The sequence below is a fragment of the Macaca thibetana genome, chromosome 3 (assembly GCF_024542745.1).
Source record: "Macaca thibetana thibetana isolate TM-01 chromosome 3, ASM2454274v1, whole genome shotgun sequence".
Lineage (NCBI taxonomy): Eukaryota > Metazoa > Chordata > Mammalia > Primates > Cercopithecidae > Macaca > Macaca thibetana.
The window spans coordinates 75,400,849-75,419,153 of record NC_065580.1 but is presented as its reverse complement, the minus strand read 5'-3'; the positions used below and the strand labels follow the sequence as shown (position 1 = coordinate 75,419,153).

Genomic DNA, 18,305 nt, shown 5'->3' with positions numbered 1-18,305 from the left:
GACATGTGCTAAGATAGAGACAGAAGCAAGGTTCTGCAGAAGCATGGGGCCAGGCATGCTGACTCACGCCTGTAATCCCGGCACTTTGGGAGATCGAGGAGGGCGGATCACCTAAAGTCAGGAGTTCAAGATCAGCCTGGCTAACAGGGTGAAACCATGTCTCTACTAAAAATACAAAAATTAACCAGCCCTGGTGGCTCGCTCCTGTAATCCCAGCTACTCCGGATGGGGAGGCACGAGAACGCTTGAACCCAGAAGGTAGAGGTTGCAGTAAGGGGAGATCATGCCACTGCACTCCAGCTAGGGCAACAGAGTGAGATTCCATCTCAAACATAAATAAATAAATAAGCATGGAAGCTGGTGTGGGGTGTGGCAGTAAGAGAAATTGAAAGGGATTTCTGAGAAGAAATGAGACCTTAAGCCTTGTCAAGTGGGTAGGTTATTAGGACAGATGACAGTAGGGACAAGAGTCCAAAGAGGGGTGCAGGAGACCCCTCTTGGTATCTGCCTGGTTCATGTGAATCTCTCTTTGGATCCAGTAAATAGAAGCCTAACTTCCCAGGGATAATTAATTAATTGCAGGGTTGATACTTGACCCAGCTGAGCCAATCACGTTCTCTAACCAGAATATTGTAAACTTTGAACTCAGACACAGGACCCGGGAGCTGGCAAAGGGGTCTGGATAAGGACAGCAGCTTATTGGTGAGGTCCCTCAAGCTGCCCAGATTCCTACAATTTCTGTTTTGGTTCTTCATCTTTTTCATGGATTCCCTAACTACTATAATGACTCCCCAGTAAATTCCTCTGTCTACTGAATGTAGCCAAAGGTAAAGTCTTTTTGACCAATACAGTGAAGAAGAATATGTCCAATAGACATCAGGTTGTAGTATTACTATGTGGCTAGGAGGCAGGCTATATCAAGCTATATAAAAGAAGAAAGGCCTGGAAATGCCTCAAGGCATCATCACGGAAGTCACTGAGTACAGGCTAATGATTTTAGATTTTATTCTGGGGCACAAAATAGGAGTCATACTTTGCAGCTAATGATAATACTGCTACTGCTTTTCTCACTACTATGTCACATTTATTGAGTGTTTCTTATGCACCAGACACTTTTAAAATTATCAGTCCTTTATTTTTATTTTATTTTAAGACAGGATCTTGATCTGTCTCCCAGCCTTGAATGCAGTGATGAGATCTTAGCTCACTGCAACCTCTGCCTCCAGGCTCAAGCAATCCTCCCACCTCAGCCTCCCAAGTAGCTGGGACTGCAGGCATGCACCACCATGCCTCACCAATATTTGTATTTTTTGTAGAGATGGGGTTTTGCTATGTTGCCCAGGCTGTCTTGAACTCCTGGGCTCAAGTGATCCTCCTGCCGTGGCCTCCTAAAGTGTTGGGATTACAGGTGTAAGCCACTGTGTCCAGCCAAATTATCATTCCTTTATATACATTAATTCATTTAATACTCACAATAGGTGTGTGAGCTAGATACTATTATCATCATTTCATGAATGAAGAAACTTAAGCCAAGAGAAGTTAGGCAACTTGCCCAAGTTGATACAGAGTGTATAAGTAATCTTTACAAAGATTAATCTGGTAAAAGTACTTATACTGACTTAACATTATAGAGACTGACATTAGGGAGACCAGTAAGAAGCTGTTTCCTAACATAAGCAAGAAGTAGAGAGCATGACATAAAGTAGGTGTCAAATCCATGTTTGTGGATTTGCATTGCTGTCAATAGTAATCTTTTTGCTATTGTAAATTTGATTGGATTTAGCAACTAACTGAACTGCCAAAGATTACTCAGGTTTGCATCCTGGATGACTGCAGGAGTGGAAGATGCAATTTACATGTGAGAGGAAGTGAGTATACATGGTGGGAGTAAGATCATGAGTCTGATTCTGCACACATCTGAAAACTCTGTCACATGGTGTGTGATAATATTATTGACTCACTGTGCTAAATAATGTTCAGTGGGTGACAAAGTTGACATAATCCTCCAGGTTCCCAGATTTCTTCCAAGGAATGATGTTTGATGATGTTTTGTAAATATTTCAAAGTTAAAGTGTTCTGGTTTAAGCAGCCCAGGAGATTAAAAAAAAAAAGCTATGCTGAAACCTTATAATTTCTTCCTTTTTCTCCCCTCAGTTCTATTCTGTTACATTCAGGAAATCATCCTAGACATACATGCCACCACTACACACCAAGACTGTTCCTCTCTCTCTCTTCTTTCTTAATATCATTGGATTGCATCTAAATCCATCAAAAAGTCTCTTTATCCCGTAAGTATGTAATCCTGGTCCTTTGAACCCCACAGAAGTGTTGTGATGTAGGAGCTGAGCATTCTAATCTCTTTTTCTTGTGCCTCATATACAATGCATTTTTCAAAATTGCAAACATTTCCCCCACAGCGTAGGTGGGTAGGTCACACAAAAATAGGGGAAAATAAATGTGGTCTCTCCATGGTAGAGTTTCTGTTATTCCCAACTTACTTCCTCCAACACAAACATCATGCAAGACCCTATGTGGAAACACATCCACGGGCAATGTGGCCCATCACCTACTGAGGCAAGGCAGGGACCAGCCTCACCCCATGCCTCCTCAGGGAGTGTTATCAGCTGACCCGAGAACAAGGTTGTAGTTGCCTTTGAGGAATGTGTCAGATAAGGTTCCTGTGTAATTCCCCGACTCTGAACAAGTGAACAAGCTGAGCTAAGTGCTTCCTCAGGCTTGGATCTGATTTCTGTGCACACACTCAAGCGTGCTCAGAGACCACCCACACACTGGCGGAAAGCGGTTGGGCAAACCCTGCTTGTCTCAGTCTCTGCACGATCATGCACTGTGTGCTTTGTTGTTTGGATACAAAAAGGGATTCAAGAGGAGAGAACATTCAACCACTTGATGGCTGATGAGGGTCTAGTTATGGGGAATTACACCCCTTTTTTGTTCCCCTGTTCTTCAATAGGATTAATTGGGACTTATCCATTTTATAGCTCTGCCTAGAACACCCTCTTCTCCCCTCCATTTGTCTAAATCTCAGTCTTCTGAGAAGCGCTGTCTGACCAGAGGCAGATTCCAACCTTCACTGAACTTTGAGAGCACTTGCTATCTGCCCCCATATCATTCTGCACCTTTACAAGCTCTTTTAGTTTCAGATCCAGAAGGTCTCTGTGGGAAGCAGTGGTTAAGAGCATATGCCTTGGGATGCTAAAATACTTTGGTATAAATCCCCACTATACCATACCCTAGTTGAGTGATTTTCAGCAAGTTACTTAGCTTCTCTGAGCCTCAACTTCTTCAAATATGACATGGAAATAGTAAGGGTGGCTGCCTCACATGACTGTTATGAAGGGAAAATAAGAAAGCCTTCACAGCAGCTGTCATGGTGCTTTGCATATAAGAAAAATAAATTAAAAGCTAGCTATGACTATTATTCCCAATAAAAGCTGGATCGACAACAAGAAAGCAGAAACTGTGTTGTGCATAAGTGCTTAGGAGTAATCATTCCTGCTTCTCTCACTGTTCTTACGTCACTGTTATTGCAGGAAGGAACATTGTTGTTAAGAATGTGGGCTCAGGCATCAGATGCTTAGGTTCAAATTCTGATGTCACCACACTAGGCTGTGTGTTTGCATATGTTACTTACCTACTCAGTGCCTGGTATATTGTTACCTAGTTGAGGTGGCTATTCGGCAAATTGGCTTTTGGTAAATTTGCCTACTTTCACTCTGAATGCCACACTGATGGGCTTAAACTTCCTTTTTACGGGTAATGGGGAGTTTTGGTCCAGGGAATGAAGAGATCAGGTTTTTTATTGTTTGTTTTTTTTGAGACGGAGTCTCACTGCGTCACCCAGACTGGAGTGCAGTGGCACAATCTCGGCTCACGGCAACCTCTGCCTCTTGGGTTTAAGCAACTCTCCTGCCTCAGCCTTCTGAGTAGCTGGGATTACAGGCATTTACCACCACACTCGGCTAATTTTTGTATTTTTAGTAGAGAAGGGGTTTCACCATGTTAGCCAGGCTGGTCTCAAACTCCAGACCTCAAAAGATCCACCCGCCTTGGTCTCCCAAAATGCTGGGATTATAGGCGTGAGCCACCGCACCCAGCCCAGTGATCCGATTTTTATTTTAGAAAGATTGTTTGGGCAGATTTCCATAGGGGAAAACTGTAGGTGGACAAGCATGAAGGTAGAAATATCAGTTTGAAGGTTAAGAATAGTATTAGATGATGAATATATGAGTGGAGACGTGGAAGGTCTTGGTGACAGACTGGGTCTAGAAGACTAGAGGGAGTTGGCAATGTTGATGAAAGTTCTGCTTTAGGGTCTTGGGTATATTGTGGTGCCTTTAACATAGAGATCATATAATAGGTAAAAAAAGATTTGGGATATATGAAAATAACGAGTTAATAGTTCATTTAAGATTCTATGGGACAGCTAGAATAGTGGCTTTGTCTGGTGTACAAAGTGAAATTCAGCAGGGAGATTGGGCAGGAGATACAAACAGGCTATTCATGGTTGAATCCTTAGCAGTGGAAGAGATCTCCTGCAGACAGCACATTGGGAAGAAGGGCAGTGGTTGAGGGCATGACCACAGGGACCTCAAGGATGGTCAGAGGAAAAGGAAATCTTAGAGAAGTCAGAGAACTAGGAGAGAGTAGAGAGAGTAGTGAGAATTCAATGGAAAGAGGATATTTCTATAGGCACAAGGACGCTGACTAAGCTGCTTGACAAAGAAAGGTCAGGACAGATGTGGGCTTAAAAATATCCACAGGATTTGACAAGTAGGAAATCAGTGGTCATCTTAATGGAGCAGTTTCATGGACAGAACAATCTGGCTTCCTGTTTGGTACCTAGCACATAGTATGTACTCAATAAATACAAATAACTGAGTAGAGAATTGAAACTGAAACTTCAATAAAATGAGGGGGGAAAAAACCAACAAGCATAGAGAGGAAATCATAGGCAAGTAAACGAATCTCTTTTTTTTATACAAATGCCATGAGAACACAAGCCCAGTTTGTCCCAGCCCAGCAATAATTCTTACCTGGAGGGACCAGTCCATACAAGTGACCACTCGATGCTTGGACCAATGCTCATCATAGAACTGACGGTTGAAAGAAAGATTGGCTCCAGCCTGAACATCCCTAGGAGGATTTAAACATCAGAGATAAATATGGAGCTCTTTCTCTATGCTGCTCATATAGAAGCACTGATGTGGCAAAAGCCTGGCACACAATACTCTCTGAGGCTGAAATGTTAATCTAGGCTACATCCCCTGATCAAAATTAAAGAACTAAAGATGGTCTTCTTTTTTTCTAACCTGGCCCAGAAAGGGTTTCTGTGTCTTTTCAAGACTATTATGAAATGTCAGATTTGTTTCAAGTTCCCACCTTGACCAGTCCCAAGCTTTCTCCAACCCTGCTTCAGGCCAGAGCCTCTCCCTGAAAGGCTCTGGCCTGAAGCAGGGTTTATTAGAAATCTCTGCTATCAAGGGAGCACAGCACACCAGAGGATTCTTTGATATCAATACTACCTTATTTGTCCTTAGACCAGAAATGATATGCATGTCTTTATTTACTTGGAAATGCTGATAGGCTGTAGCAGTAGTCTCCTCACTCAATAGTAAGTGATAATTTCTACCATGAGACAGGCGTGGTAGACAGTAGAGGATTCACCAGGTATGTTCCAGATACTTATCACTTCTGCCACGGACCAAAACAGCATCTGAGTCTAGGAGGATTACACTTTAGCCAGTGTTTACTTGGCTGACACTCAACTGGCCATAACACCTCCTTCAAGGAACTCAGTGCTGGTTATGCAGTTGCTCCACAAGCTGAGTATTTAAATCCAGTAATGTTTGCTCTGGGCCAGGAACTATGGGATCTGCATAAAAAGCTGCCTAAGTTGCCTGGGCTTTGGTTCAGAAATTCTTCTACACCCACCTTTCCTCTGTTCATTTGCTTCAACTGCTGGCTTGCACCCTGCATCACTTAACTTATATGGCTCTTGTTCAGATTGGGTGACCTGGCTTCCAACAAGTTATTTGGGCTCTAACTAGTAAACCTAATATGACTTTTTTTTCTGCTAACCCTTCCTCAGCTCTGCCACTGCAAACTCAGGCCATGTGTGTGTGTATATATATATACACATACACACACACACACAAACACACACACACAAGTCCTGCCAGGAGCCTAGGATAAAACGGAGCCAGCACACAGAGGGAAATAGGGCCAACAAAATCAGTAAGTCATAGAAAAATGGCTTCTCAAAAGAACACAAAGATTGCAGAACATATATATTCAAAATATTATTGTCTCTTCAAGGCAGTCTAAAGATGCTGCTTACTATTGAGAACATGTTCAGGACTCCCTTTTGAAATTGGTTTTCATGCCTCTGTTACATTCCCTCGAGCATCCTCAATGATGATAAGACATTGTCCTTTAAGAATGTATTTGGATTTTAGAAATGGCAAAAAAAAAAAAAAAAAAAAAAAAAAAAAATCAGGGCTGATGAAAAAGGCAAGAGACCCTACCTTCACATATCATTCTTGGCCAGAAGAGATCTGGGGCTAAGAACAGCTATATTTATGTTTATAAGGCTCATATAGTCCCTCCTGTTCTCGCCATGATGATGGTTGACAGTCATGGCCTTTTCCAGTACCTACGCTACAGTCACAGAGGAAGTCATTTAGGGACACTTGCTTTTATTGATTAGCTTTGTTTTGCCTGTAAATATATTCTTGCATATATTAATATGTTTCCTAAAAGGCATATACACATATGCATACTTTTATGGTACCAAATAGAGGAAACATTTTCCAGTCTCTGTTCATCATTACCCACATGAGTTAACTTCTCCCATACCTCATGTTTATTTTCTTCAATTTACTATTTGCTTGGACATCAGGAATAAATCTAGTAGATACAACATGAATCTCCTTTGCTGCTTATAAGAATGTTTTCTCAGAGGATAATGCATGTGACTCTGCAGTCTCTATCACCTGGACTGTTCCCCAGATATCAAGTTCAAAAGCATTTCACAGAAGCACATGATAATTACAAGGAAGCTCTAAACCAGAAGTTGCCACCAAAGCCCAGAGTCAAAGCTGTTCAGCAAGATAAATTCCAAAATTTCACCCTCCTCTGATTTCTTAATTTGGAATTTTCCTAGTCAGAACATAAATAAATGTAGAATTAACAGATAACTTACACTATTTTTTAAAGAATGCACACAAGAGACTAACCCATCTTTTTCTTCTAACTCTCGGCCGCTGTAGTCAAAAAAGATGTCGGAATCTTCGGCCAGGGCTCTTTCAATTACCCGTATTGTCCGATCAAAAAAGATGAGAAATTCCTCTGAATGAAGGATCTGCTGTTTTTCTTCCTCTGTCAGCTCTCTTGGAGGGGCTTTATTGATTTATTTTTTTGTAAAAGAGATTGTTAGGGAAGGAAAAAGGGACAATTAAAACTTATCAAGAGGAACCCAACTCTTGAGAGAGACTGCTTATCAAAGGCGTGGCAAGACACAATGAAACAAATCATTGCTAATATTGATTCTAAATTATTTATAAATTCACACCAAAGGCTTCTGCAGATGTCCCCACAAAAAGATTGCATATTTGGTCCAATTATTATTTTGAAGAGTTGAAGAAGATTACAAATAAAAATAGATTGGTGTGTTTTTAGCAATCAGTTCTAAATGTTTTTTTTTTTTAACCTAAAAGCAGCTCAAATATGGCATAATAGATAAATTCACAAAACTATGTATTTATATATGCTATTGTACCATTGTCAAGCTGGCAACATTAAATAATTAGGAACACTGTATAATATGATCCACATAGTACGTTTCCTCTTTCTACTGAGTAAATTCATAAATTCATTTTATTTTAAATGGTTAGTTGGTAAGGCTGACTGATTGTTATATAGATTATATTCAAAAGCAGAAATATATCATTCCAAACCTGCTTTCACTCAAGATCTTCCGTTTTTAAACAAACACATGGAACAAATACATGCTTCTATAAAACAACCCACAATTGTTTTTCTGCCTTACCTTTCTAGCATGATTAATCTTATCGAACTAAATTTGAAGATAGAAAATGAGACAAAGAGATCAAATAACTAGCAGTATGTCATAGTTTCTGAAAGTGAGCTCACCTTGGAGTCACCATCTGGTTACATAAACCATTCCTTCAATTGCAAGTTTTACATAAAACTTTAGGGAAGGGATTAGGAACTCCCCAGTCTGAAAAACCCTCAAGGGCAGAAACTGTCAACTGAACCTTTGTGGTTCTTCCAGAACCCCAGTTCAACTCTGGTGGAGAGAGCCTTCAATAAACTTTTCATTGGTTACTCTTTCAGTTAGTAGTACAGAAGCTCCTGAAGTTAAACTTACAGGAGGAGGGTAGTGCATTACAATCACAGGTGGAGACTCTGGTGGAACCACTCACCCACAGGGTTTTTCAAGCACTTCCACAACCATCCTAATAACCAGATCGATTTCTACCTGGCCACATGGTCAGAAGAAGCTTTTAGGTACTATCACCTGTAGCATAATATTTTATGAAAGTGTTACATAATTTGATTAACTGTATTTTGAAGCCTAAGAAATCTGTAGTGTCAAGAAGCCCTCCTACAGAGTCAAGTCATGGCAGTGGATCCAATGTTCATAACAGCTCCCTCTTTCTAGCCTCCCCTTCCCTGCCCCAGACCATGATGCAGGGGGTCTGGAGAAACATGAGAATCTCTATTTGTACAAGAAACTAGAATGATCCTGATGTAGTTCATTCACACCTTAAGAAATGCTCTCCAGGTAATATTAGGGCAACATGTGATTCATCCATTACAGCAGAAGAATTTCTCCTAACATACCCCACCTTGTAGTTTCTAGCAGCCGTAAATAAAATTAGAAATATTTCTTTGCTGTCTAAGCCTCTGGAGCCCTAAATAGTCCAGTGTGTACTGGGACTTTCCAAGGACCCCATCAACTTCTAGTGTGCAGTGCTGCTGAGACACTAGTTTGTGAAATGCTGAATCAGGCAATGTGCACACTCAGACTTAAGCTAGGTAGTGGGAAAATAGGTGGAGGTCATAAATAACACAAAGAACTCTATGAAACCAACCTGGATTCCAGCACCCTGCCATATGCTAGCTTTGATTCATTAATCAATGCATTGAAGCTCTCTGGGCAGTAGTTTTATCTATGAAATGGGGATGATACCTAAACTTTAAGTCTGGTTTAAGAATTAAAGCTAAATATGCTGGGCTTCAATAATTGGTGATGAAGTAGTACTGTACTAGTCTGCTTTTTTTTTTTTTTTTTTTTTTTTTTTTTGAGACACTAGTCTGCTTTCTAAAACTCTTGCAAATGAGACATTTGAATTATTTCACTCCAGAATATAATAAAACTACATAATGGAACTAGGCAAAAGGGGAAAATACCCTACAAAATGATAGGTCCATTTTGTTTTGGTTAATACTGTTAAATAAATGAATAAACCTGACTAAACAAGAATATTATAGGCCAAGAAGAATGTCTTATTTAAAAAGACTCACTTGGCTTTGGTCACTGTTAATAGATGACTTGAGACACACTTGAAATTAAACAAAGAAGTAGGAATTTTTCTCCCTTATTTCTTTTTTTATGATATTAAAAAATCTTTCTAGTCTTTTCTAACCACTTCTATTTCTAACCACTTCTTTTCTAACCACTTCTATTTCACCGGTATCTTTCCTTACAGGTCCATTACCTTGAATAAAAAATAGTATCTATGTAATTTTCTGTAATTTTTTTCTTCCCTGTAGCCTATTGTCACTTTGATCTCAGCTTTCAAGACACACAACTTCTTCTCTAACAGAAACATAAATGGCTGATCAAAGTGTGCTTGTGGAGGCCAAGTTCAGGTAGGTGGAGCACTAGCCTCTCCAGATATTATGTTTGACAATACAATATTTGGCTTGAAATTAAAATGCTACCGAAGCAAACAAAAGATATATTTTATATTAAGCTTTGATGTCGAACAGGGATCAAATGACATGATTTGTTAGCAGAAAATAATCAGATGCATGTGCAGATGAGTACTTTTTAAAAGTTATAAACAATATTCAACTTAATTAAATAGGGCCATAGTAATTTTTGATTGTATAAACAAAACCTCTGATACTTAATCTTTAAATTGATAAGTATTTTTCAATATCATGAAAACACAATGGAGTATCCAGGAACCACAACCAAAAGGTGTGTTCAGAGATAAAAACCTCTCTAGGCATCATATTTCATGAAAGAAAATTGGTTGATTAATGGAGCCCACAAAGTTCAAAATACAGGACTAAACAAATAGAATCGGAATTGTTTTACTCCAAGAAAAATGCCAAATTCTACCTGAAGTATCTGTTTCTACAGTTTTTCCCTATCCCTGGAACCTAATAAATTATTTTTTAACAAGTTCATGGCATTAAAAAGGTAGGAATTTAATAGCAAAGGGCATACCAAAACAAAACATGGGCATGGATAATAGTTTTTCTTATGGGTTAAGCAGAAAATACTATTATAGCAGATTTTTTCTTTGTTTGTTTTCACAACACAAAACATGGGATGTTTCTGCGAAGAACTGACAGCTAACAATACTTTGTGCATTTAAAGAGCTCTTTAAGAAGAAGTACATTCTACTCTATGAAAAATAGAATGCATGGATATAACTTACATATAATCCAAATGATAAGACAATTTTCAAATTTACCAAAATTTAACCAGTTATATTATTTTATACCATGTATGAAAGAAATTTTGCTGAATACATGAAATTCAGAAGACAGCCTAATTCTATCAATTTGTGGCCTGCAAAATTAAAATCAAATATAAATTTCATTTAGGGTCCATTTTTTAATTGTGGAAATGTTAATTTTTCTTATTTTTATATATGAAAATACTTTTAAATGTATCTTTCAAGCATGACTGTATCTCATTTGCTGTGTTTTCTTGACTTTTCCTGCTATCTTCAATGTATACTTCGTCAGTTTGTCTTTAATTAATTTATACTACTTTAAACTATATCTTCTGGATTCTTGCCTTCTTGTGATTTTTTCCCTCTATAAAAATGTACAGTTTATAATAAGTTCACAACTTATATTGAGATTTTAGTATCTCATTTCTATGTTAAAAGTTATTTTAAAAATATCTACCACCAGTATGTCTTGACTTGTTTCAGCAATGTTGCTTTAAATTTCAATATAAAAATTATTCAAAAATATTTTTCAAGAATCTCTAAGAGATAAAAAATAAATAAACCCATGTAGCCAGGAAAAACATTAGATTAAATAAGGACAGTGGCTCTCATGGGAATTTTACAGTGAAATCAGTTCATAAACAGCAGCAAGAAAACCAAACCAAACTAAAAGCGAAGGATATCTTTCTGTGAAGTCAATGTGAGGTTTATGAGTTGATTTCGTATTTACAAAAAAGTTAGGTTCCCAGTTGTGTTGTTTTGAATTTCTAAACATGAAGACATGAGGACACTGACATATGGAAGTTTTCTAAACTTTGATTACAAGCTAAAATATACCTGCTTTTTTCCTACTCTATGGCAGAAAAAAGTGAAACAGTAATAAATCAAGACTGCATTTCTTTACTGTTTAATGCACTTTGATGTCACACGGGCAAAAATGTCAAAAGTTAGTGAGTACTGATTGTTTTCCCCATGTCCCCCTCAACACTTTTTTCTTCCTTTTCACTCAAAAAAAAAAAAAAAAAAAAAAAAAGCCAGATTTCTCAAAAATGTGTTCCCTGGTTTGAAACTGTGTATGTCAAGTTTCAGCCCAGAGCAAATTTTTATGGCTGAGTAATAAATCCCTGAAACGCAGGGTTCATAATGGAAGTGCTGACACAGCCCTAACTACTATGCAGTCGTGTGAATGGCGCCACGATTATATCTGCTAAAGATTCTTTCAAAAGTTTGCAAAATACTGTCTTGCTTAAAAAAAAAGCCAGAGTTTGATGCCAACATAAACATGCTTTTAACCCATTATGTGTTAATTTGCAGAAGAGCCATTAATGGAGAATAAGGCACACAGTGCAGCAGGAACAGGAAATGTTCTTTCAAACTTCTTTTTGACTTTTAACATGACTTTAATCAATTCCATGAAGCATGAGTAACAGTTAAAACTGAAGGGTGTTTTCACTTGGAACTTAAGAAGGAGGTTGCTTTGCTTTGCTGGAGAAGACGATTTGGAGATTGGGGCTGGGGTGCTGGTGATGGGGAATCTATGCCAAGACACACAAAATATACCCCAGCTCCTTATCACCAGGTATATTTTAAGAATATTTTGCAAAGGGTAAAGGAGTACTTTAATAGATCCTGACTTATTTTGTACCTCACTACACCTGTAATCATGATATTCTATTCACCAACTTTTTTTTAAAAGATGTTTTTAGTATAAGTTTAAATGTGAGATCTCTTTGATCAAATTCATTTAGACTCTCAGAAAGAGTAAGCCTTGTGTCTTCTGTGAATGCCACTGTTAAAATGCTGAATCTTCTCCTAAACCTCAGTCACACCCTAGAACTTGACAGCGATTGAACTTCTCAATGTCTGAGACCTAGCACAGTAACAGAAAGAAGACCTTTTATGATAGTTCTCCAACGAGTTTAGAGGACTTTGCTTGTATCTCTATTGATAGTTTCACATTTTTTAAATGTACTAGCTGGGGCCCCTGTAACCATGTTCTTATTTCAAAGCTATGGGCTATGGCAAACCTAAGCACAGAGAGCTGGGGCTCCCAAGGGCATCCATCCCACCAGGGTAGAAACCAGTTATAGACCCAGGCACTGCAAGGCAAGACTACTAATGATAATTTAGCAAACTTTTATACAGCACTTACTTTGTGCCAAGTATTGTTCCATACTAGCCCTGTTGAGTTTTTAAAAAACCTGTTTGCCAGATGGGGAAACTGAGGCAAAAAAAGGTTAAACTAACTTAGTCTGTAGTGATCACTCAGCTAATAATCTACAGAGACAAGATTTGATTCCAGGTAGTGTGGCTCCAGAGGCTATGCTTTTTCATTATTATCTCACACTGGCTTTTAGATACCTGAGATTGCATAAAACAAACCAAAACTAAATTAAACACCCACACTCAGACACACTTCAAATGAGCCTCAATATGAAGTGATTTTTAATAATTTTCTACAATTGTGGCTGGGCGCGATGGCTCACGCCTGTAATCCCAGCACTTTGGAAGGCTGAGGCAGGTGGATCATGAGGTCAGGAGTTTGAGACCAGCCTGGCCAGTATGGTGAAACCCCGTCTCTACTACAAATACAAAAATTAGCCAGGCGTGGTGGCACGCACTTGTAATCTCAGCTACTCGGGATGCTAAGGCAGGAGAATAACTTGAACCTGGGAGGTGGAAGTTGCAGTGAGCTGAGATCAAGTCACTGCACTACAGCCTGGGACAGAGCGAGATTGCCTCAAAAAAAAAAAAATTGTCTCATTTAACTCCATATGATATGGATGTCATTTGTAATAGGTATTTGGGCTACTCTAATTTTCTCATGAGAGCACAAGATGTTGAAGTGAGGACTTAGGATCAGTATGTATCAATTCCTACAAAAGACCCCAGTGCTGAACATCTGCCACACTGTGCCAGAGCCACAACCATCTTTAAAATTTACAAATCAAATGAGCTTCGAATCAGAGTTATCTTGATCTATACTTGGGACACTCAGTAGGAAATATGGAAGAACATTTTTAATCTACATTCAGTTCTCAGGTCCCGCTCTCCATTTGCCAGCAAGTAAGACAAGTTCAAAATTCTCTTCTGTCTCCATGGGCTGAGAATCTCAAGGTAATACAAGGTTGGGTTTGTAAGGAAATGTCACCTGCAGTATTTCCTGTCCCTCCTTTTTTTTCTCTCTTTTCTTTCTTTCTTCTTATAGGTACAGTGCTATCATGAGGAGGGAAACAGGGTAAAATGTACACTTTGGATTTAACTCTAAATCTTGGCTCATGTACTCATACATTATGTATCCTTGGATAAATTTTTAGATCTCTCTCTTCCGAGTTCTCTGCCTATAAAATAGGGGTAATAATAGTATCTGCTTCAAAATAATGTTTTAATGAGTGAGTAGTATCTGTGGAGTGCTTAGAAGAGAGCCAAGGGCATAGTGAGCCCTTAATAAATGTTAGTTAATATTATCACCAGAACATGTAAGAGGTTGTTCCTCCTTATACAGGCAGAGTTGCAGAAGAAAAATTTTAATAGCAGAGTTACTAGCGTTGATCACTATTAATGTTTCTATGTAGATCACATGAAAACACTTTAGAATTTACTGACAAAATAATTATATCTAGTCCTTTGCTTTACTGTTATCATTGGGAATATATGGTTCTGTGAACAAGATAACATGGCAATTCGTAACAAGTGTTACTGGAATTGTGACTAGAATTGTTACTGAAATTGTGGACGTTTTGCACTTTATTTGCCTTTATCAGTCAAGAAATAAATGACTCTTGCTTTGGAGATTACAGTTTATGTTGCTAAATGTAATGTATTGTACAGTCCTAGAAAATCTTCCATATAGGGGATGCAAATTCAATTTTTACTTAGCTCTATAGCCTCTTATATCAGTAAAGGCAAACAAAACAGTAAGATGATTACTCAATTTATTTTCCATACCATACCTTCCTTCACTTCCTGTTTTTTGTCCTGATTTTCCAGTTCTGAGTCCTGGCCAACTTTAGGTTCCACCATTTCCTCATCTTCCTCATCCTCTAGAAAAAAGAAAGAGAAAAATACAATATTTTCTTTCCTCCAAATCAAAGTCTTTGGTTGATAGTGGGAGGTAGGGGTAAAGGGTAAAGTTCCAATCATTTAGGGCAACATCTAAGTAAATCAGTCCACAATGAATGCTCAAGATAAATGTTCATGAATTTATGAATAAATTATCTCCAAAAGGGGCCTCTTTGAAAATTTCCCCAAGCTGTTGAGAAAACCACACCGAAAGGGCACCTGTACATCCAGCTCCAGGCCCTTACCATGTGGGATGTCTTGGAATTGCCTCCCTGACCTCTGAAGCTTCTTCGAAGATGGCCCAGGAATAGATTTTAAAATGTTTCCACCTGGAGCACATTTTCCACAGGGGACACCTGTTGTACAGATGACTCATTTCCAATTTAATTCTCACCAAATTAATTTGTTTTTGACCTACAGGAAAGGGTTAAATACAGGTCTGACCCCAGGTCAAATGCCATTGGCAAGTAAACAACCAAGGGAAGGGCCCCCAAAGTCAATGCCATTGGTCTGGGAGAAAACAACTCAAAATGGTATTTACACATTCAGAGCAGTTCATGCATTAATGTGAATTTAATGAGACTAACAAGTCGACTGAGTTGGCTACCCCTGCCAGATGTTACAGTGCCCTTCCTGCCCTATGCAAATGTATGCTCATTTTTCCTCTTCTCTCAACTTGCCTTTCCTAGAGGCCCCTTCCATTATAGAGTGTTTGAAAGCATCATGCACAATGCAGAAGGTTTAGGGGAGAGTCAAGGTGTCACAAGAAAATCCAAATTATAGAAAATAAAATGATATAAAAAATAAAATTTGCTTTCAGTCTTTAAATATGGTATTGTACTCCATGTAGGTTATCGATTTCATTGGTTCAAATACAGTTGAAAAGAAATGACTTTGCTTTTCTCTCTACCCCATATATTTGCTCATTCAATAAATATTTACAGACCTTCTATAAAATCCCAAGCTCTGTGGATAGTCCCATTTCCATCACAATAAATCCTGAGATTCATAAACTCAAAATTTCAGCACCAATCACTTAGAATATATTATAAATGCATACTTAAATGCTCAAATAAATAAATACATCCTGAAAAACAACTTACAAAATTCTAACTAATATTAAGCAAGTGATTTGTGGAAGGAATATCAATTTTAAAAATATACATATGTAAAGCATAGCATTGCAATTTAGATATTAGAATTTTAAAAATATGAATTTTAATTGAAATATTATACTCTATAGGCATGCAGGTAGACTGTGGAGCCAAGCTCACTACTTTATAACCACACTATATATATATATATATATATATATAAAAGAAAGGAAGTAAAACATTTTAAAGAACTGTCACTTACTATTCACACAAACCCCTAAGGTCACATTTATTAGATGAAACGTCGCACTTAAAATTTTGAAATGAACACTGTTACCCAGACTTTTAAACAAATAAATCTTTAAAAAGTTAAGTTACAAATAGCATATCTATGTCCTTATCCATATGTCAAGATATTAATGCTATCTCATCATACACACACACAAAAATCCATTTGGAAAGTCCTGATCAAAATATCCATCTCGACATGATGTATCTTCCCGACCCAAGGACTAAACACAAAGTCTAGTGAAGATCTAGCTGGAGAGGTTTCCTCTTTCAGTAAACCTTGGATGAAGAGGCAGTTTTCAAAAGGCCTCTCAGCTGCTGGTAAGTGGCTTCATTTCTGAACCTTCTGGAGACATTTCTTTAACAGATTCAGCAGCCATACCCTGACACTTATTAAGTACAGGGCAAATACAACAAAAACCAAGGTAATAAGGCCAGAACTATAGGTTGAACTGTGTCCCCAAAATTCATATGTTGAAGTAATAAACCCCAGTACCTCAGAATGTGGCCTTATTTGAAGATAGGGTCACTGCAGATATAATTAGTTCAAATGAGGTTATAATGGAGTAGGGCACCTAATCCAATATGACTGGTGCCATTATAAAAAGGGAAAATTGGACGCAGACACGCACACGCATAGGAAGAACACCATGTGGAGACGAAGGCAAAGATCAGCCTGATGCTTTTACAAGCCAAGGAACACCAAAGAGTGCCAGAAAACCACCGGAAGTTAGGAGAACAGATTCTTCCTCACAGTCCTCAGAAGGAACCAAGCCCACAGACTTCTTGATCTCAGATCCTAGCCTACAGAACTGTGAGGCATTACATTTCTGTTGTTTAAATAGCCAGTTTGTGGTATTTTGTTATGGCAACACTAGAAAACTAATAAAGCCAGTAAGTGCATTTCCTTCTATAATCTTACAATTTACTAAGAAGGGATACAGGAGATATTCAATAATCTTAAGGCAGTGATGAGTGCATCACTTGTATAATCTAATTTATTTATCAGAACTTAGTACCATTCGTCCAGTTTTACAGATGAGGAGACAGAATAATTTCCCCCGAAGGAATTGCAACCACATCCCGCTTCAAGTTCTGTCTGGCTCTGCCTGTTTTGGGGTCTGTGATCTTTAACCACTATGCAAACTGCCTCCTGAACCACAGCATGATGTGAAATAGAAATGCCACGGAGAAAGGGCTGAAATACAAGCAGTTGCAATGATATGTTGCAAGGTAAGGAGGCTTTGCAGGGACTTTTTGAGGTGGACTTGCATGGCCTCAACATGGATTGTTCGTCCACATTCAGGAGGTGAGCAAATACAAGTTGTAGCTGAGAAGTTATGTTTCACACCCTTGAGAGCTGTACATAATGGATTATTTTATTTATCAGGTATATATATGCTACAACCACATTCTGTTCTAATTTTCATTCTGGAATCCACTGCTTTGAGACCTGGCCGGCAATGCTTAATATGAAGTGTTAATTCCTCCAGCCAGAAAGATTCACAGCTTGGGTGAGAGCAGCACCCTGAGGGAAGTATTTGATCTTGTTCCAGGCTGGAGTCCACCACTTGCTGGCCCCTGGGTTTTATCCAATTCATAGGAACTCTCTGAGCCCCCATTTCTGATCCACTGGAGTGGGATAATAAACCTTCCTTAAAACACATTGTTATTGTAAGAATAACTAAGTAAAATAACAAATGCAAAATTGCTTTTTAAACCATCAAGGTCATTGGGAACATACTTAAGCAGAAATCTTCAAAACAAATGTTGCCTTAGATTCTAACAAATATTGACTGAGCACTTACTATGTGCCAGGTGCTGGGCACACACCAGGGAACAAGACAGACAAAATAATCTCTGTGCTCATGGAGCTTCCATTCCAGTGGAGAGAAACCACAAACGAATAAAAAAAACCAAAATATATACTGTGTCAGACAAGTGCTATGGGGGAGAATACAAAATAGGAAAGAGATGAGGCATTCTGGTCAAGAGTGGGAGAGTCTCAATTTAAAACAGAGTGAAAAGGCCCATCAAGGCCACACCGAGATGACATGTGAGCAAAAACTTAAAGGAGTTAAGGGAGTGAGTTGTGTGAAGACCTTGGAGGAAATAAGACTAG

At 38.5% G+C, this 18,305-nt stretch overlaps 1 protein-coding gene across 5 annotated transcripts in view; it reads right to left on the bottom strand.

Annotated features, from left to right (window-relative positions):
• The window catches only part of DYNC1I1 (dynein cytoplasmic 1 intermediate chain 1), a 318,520-nt gene that overhangs the window by 107,332 nt on the left and 192,883 nt on the right, over positions 1-18,305 (bottom strand). For all 5 annotated transcript variants that reach the window (XM_050782914.1, XM_050782917.1, XM_050782915.1 and 2 more), the window contains 3 exons: positions 14,693-14,782; positions 7,257-7,419; positions 5,055-5,154 (listed from right to left, as the gene is read on the bottom strand). In XM_050782914.1, coding sequence (XP_050638871.1) covers positions 5,055-5,154; positions 7,257-7,419; positions 14,693-14,782 — 353 coding nt within the window. The remainder of the gene's footprint in view (positions 1-5,054; positions 5,155-7,256; positions 7,420-14,692; positions 14,783-18,305) is intronic.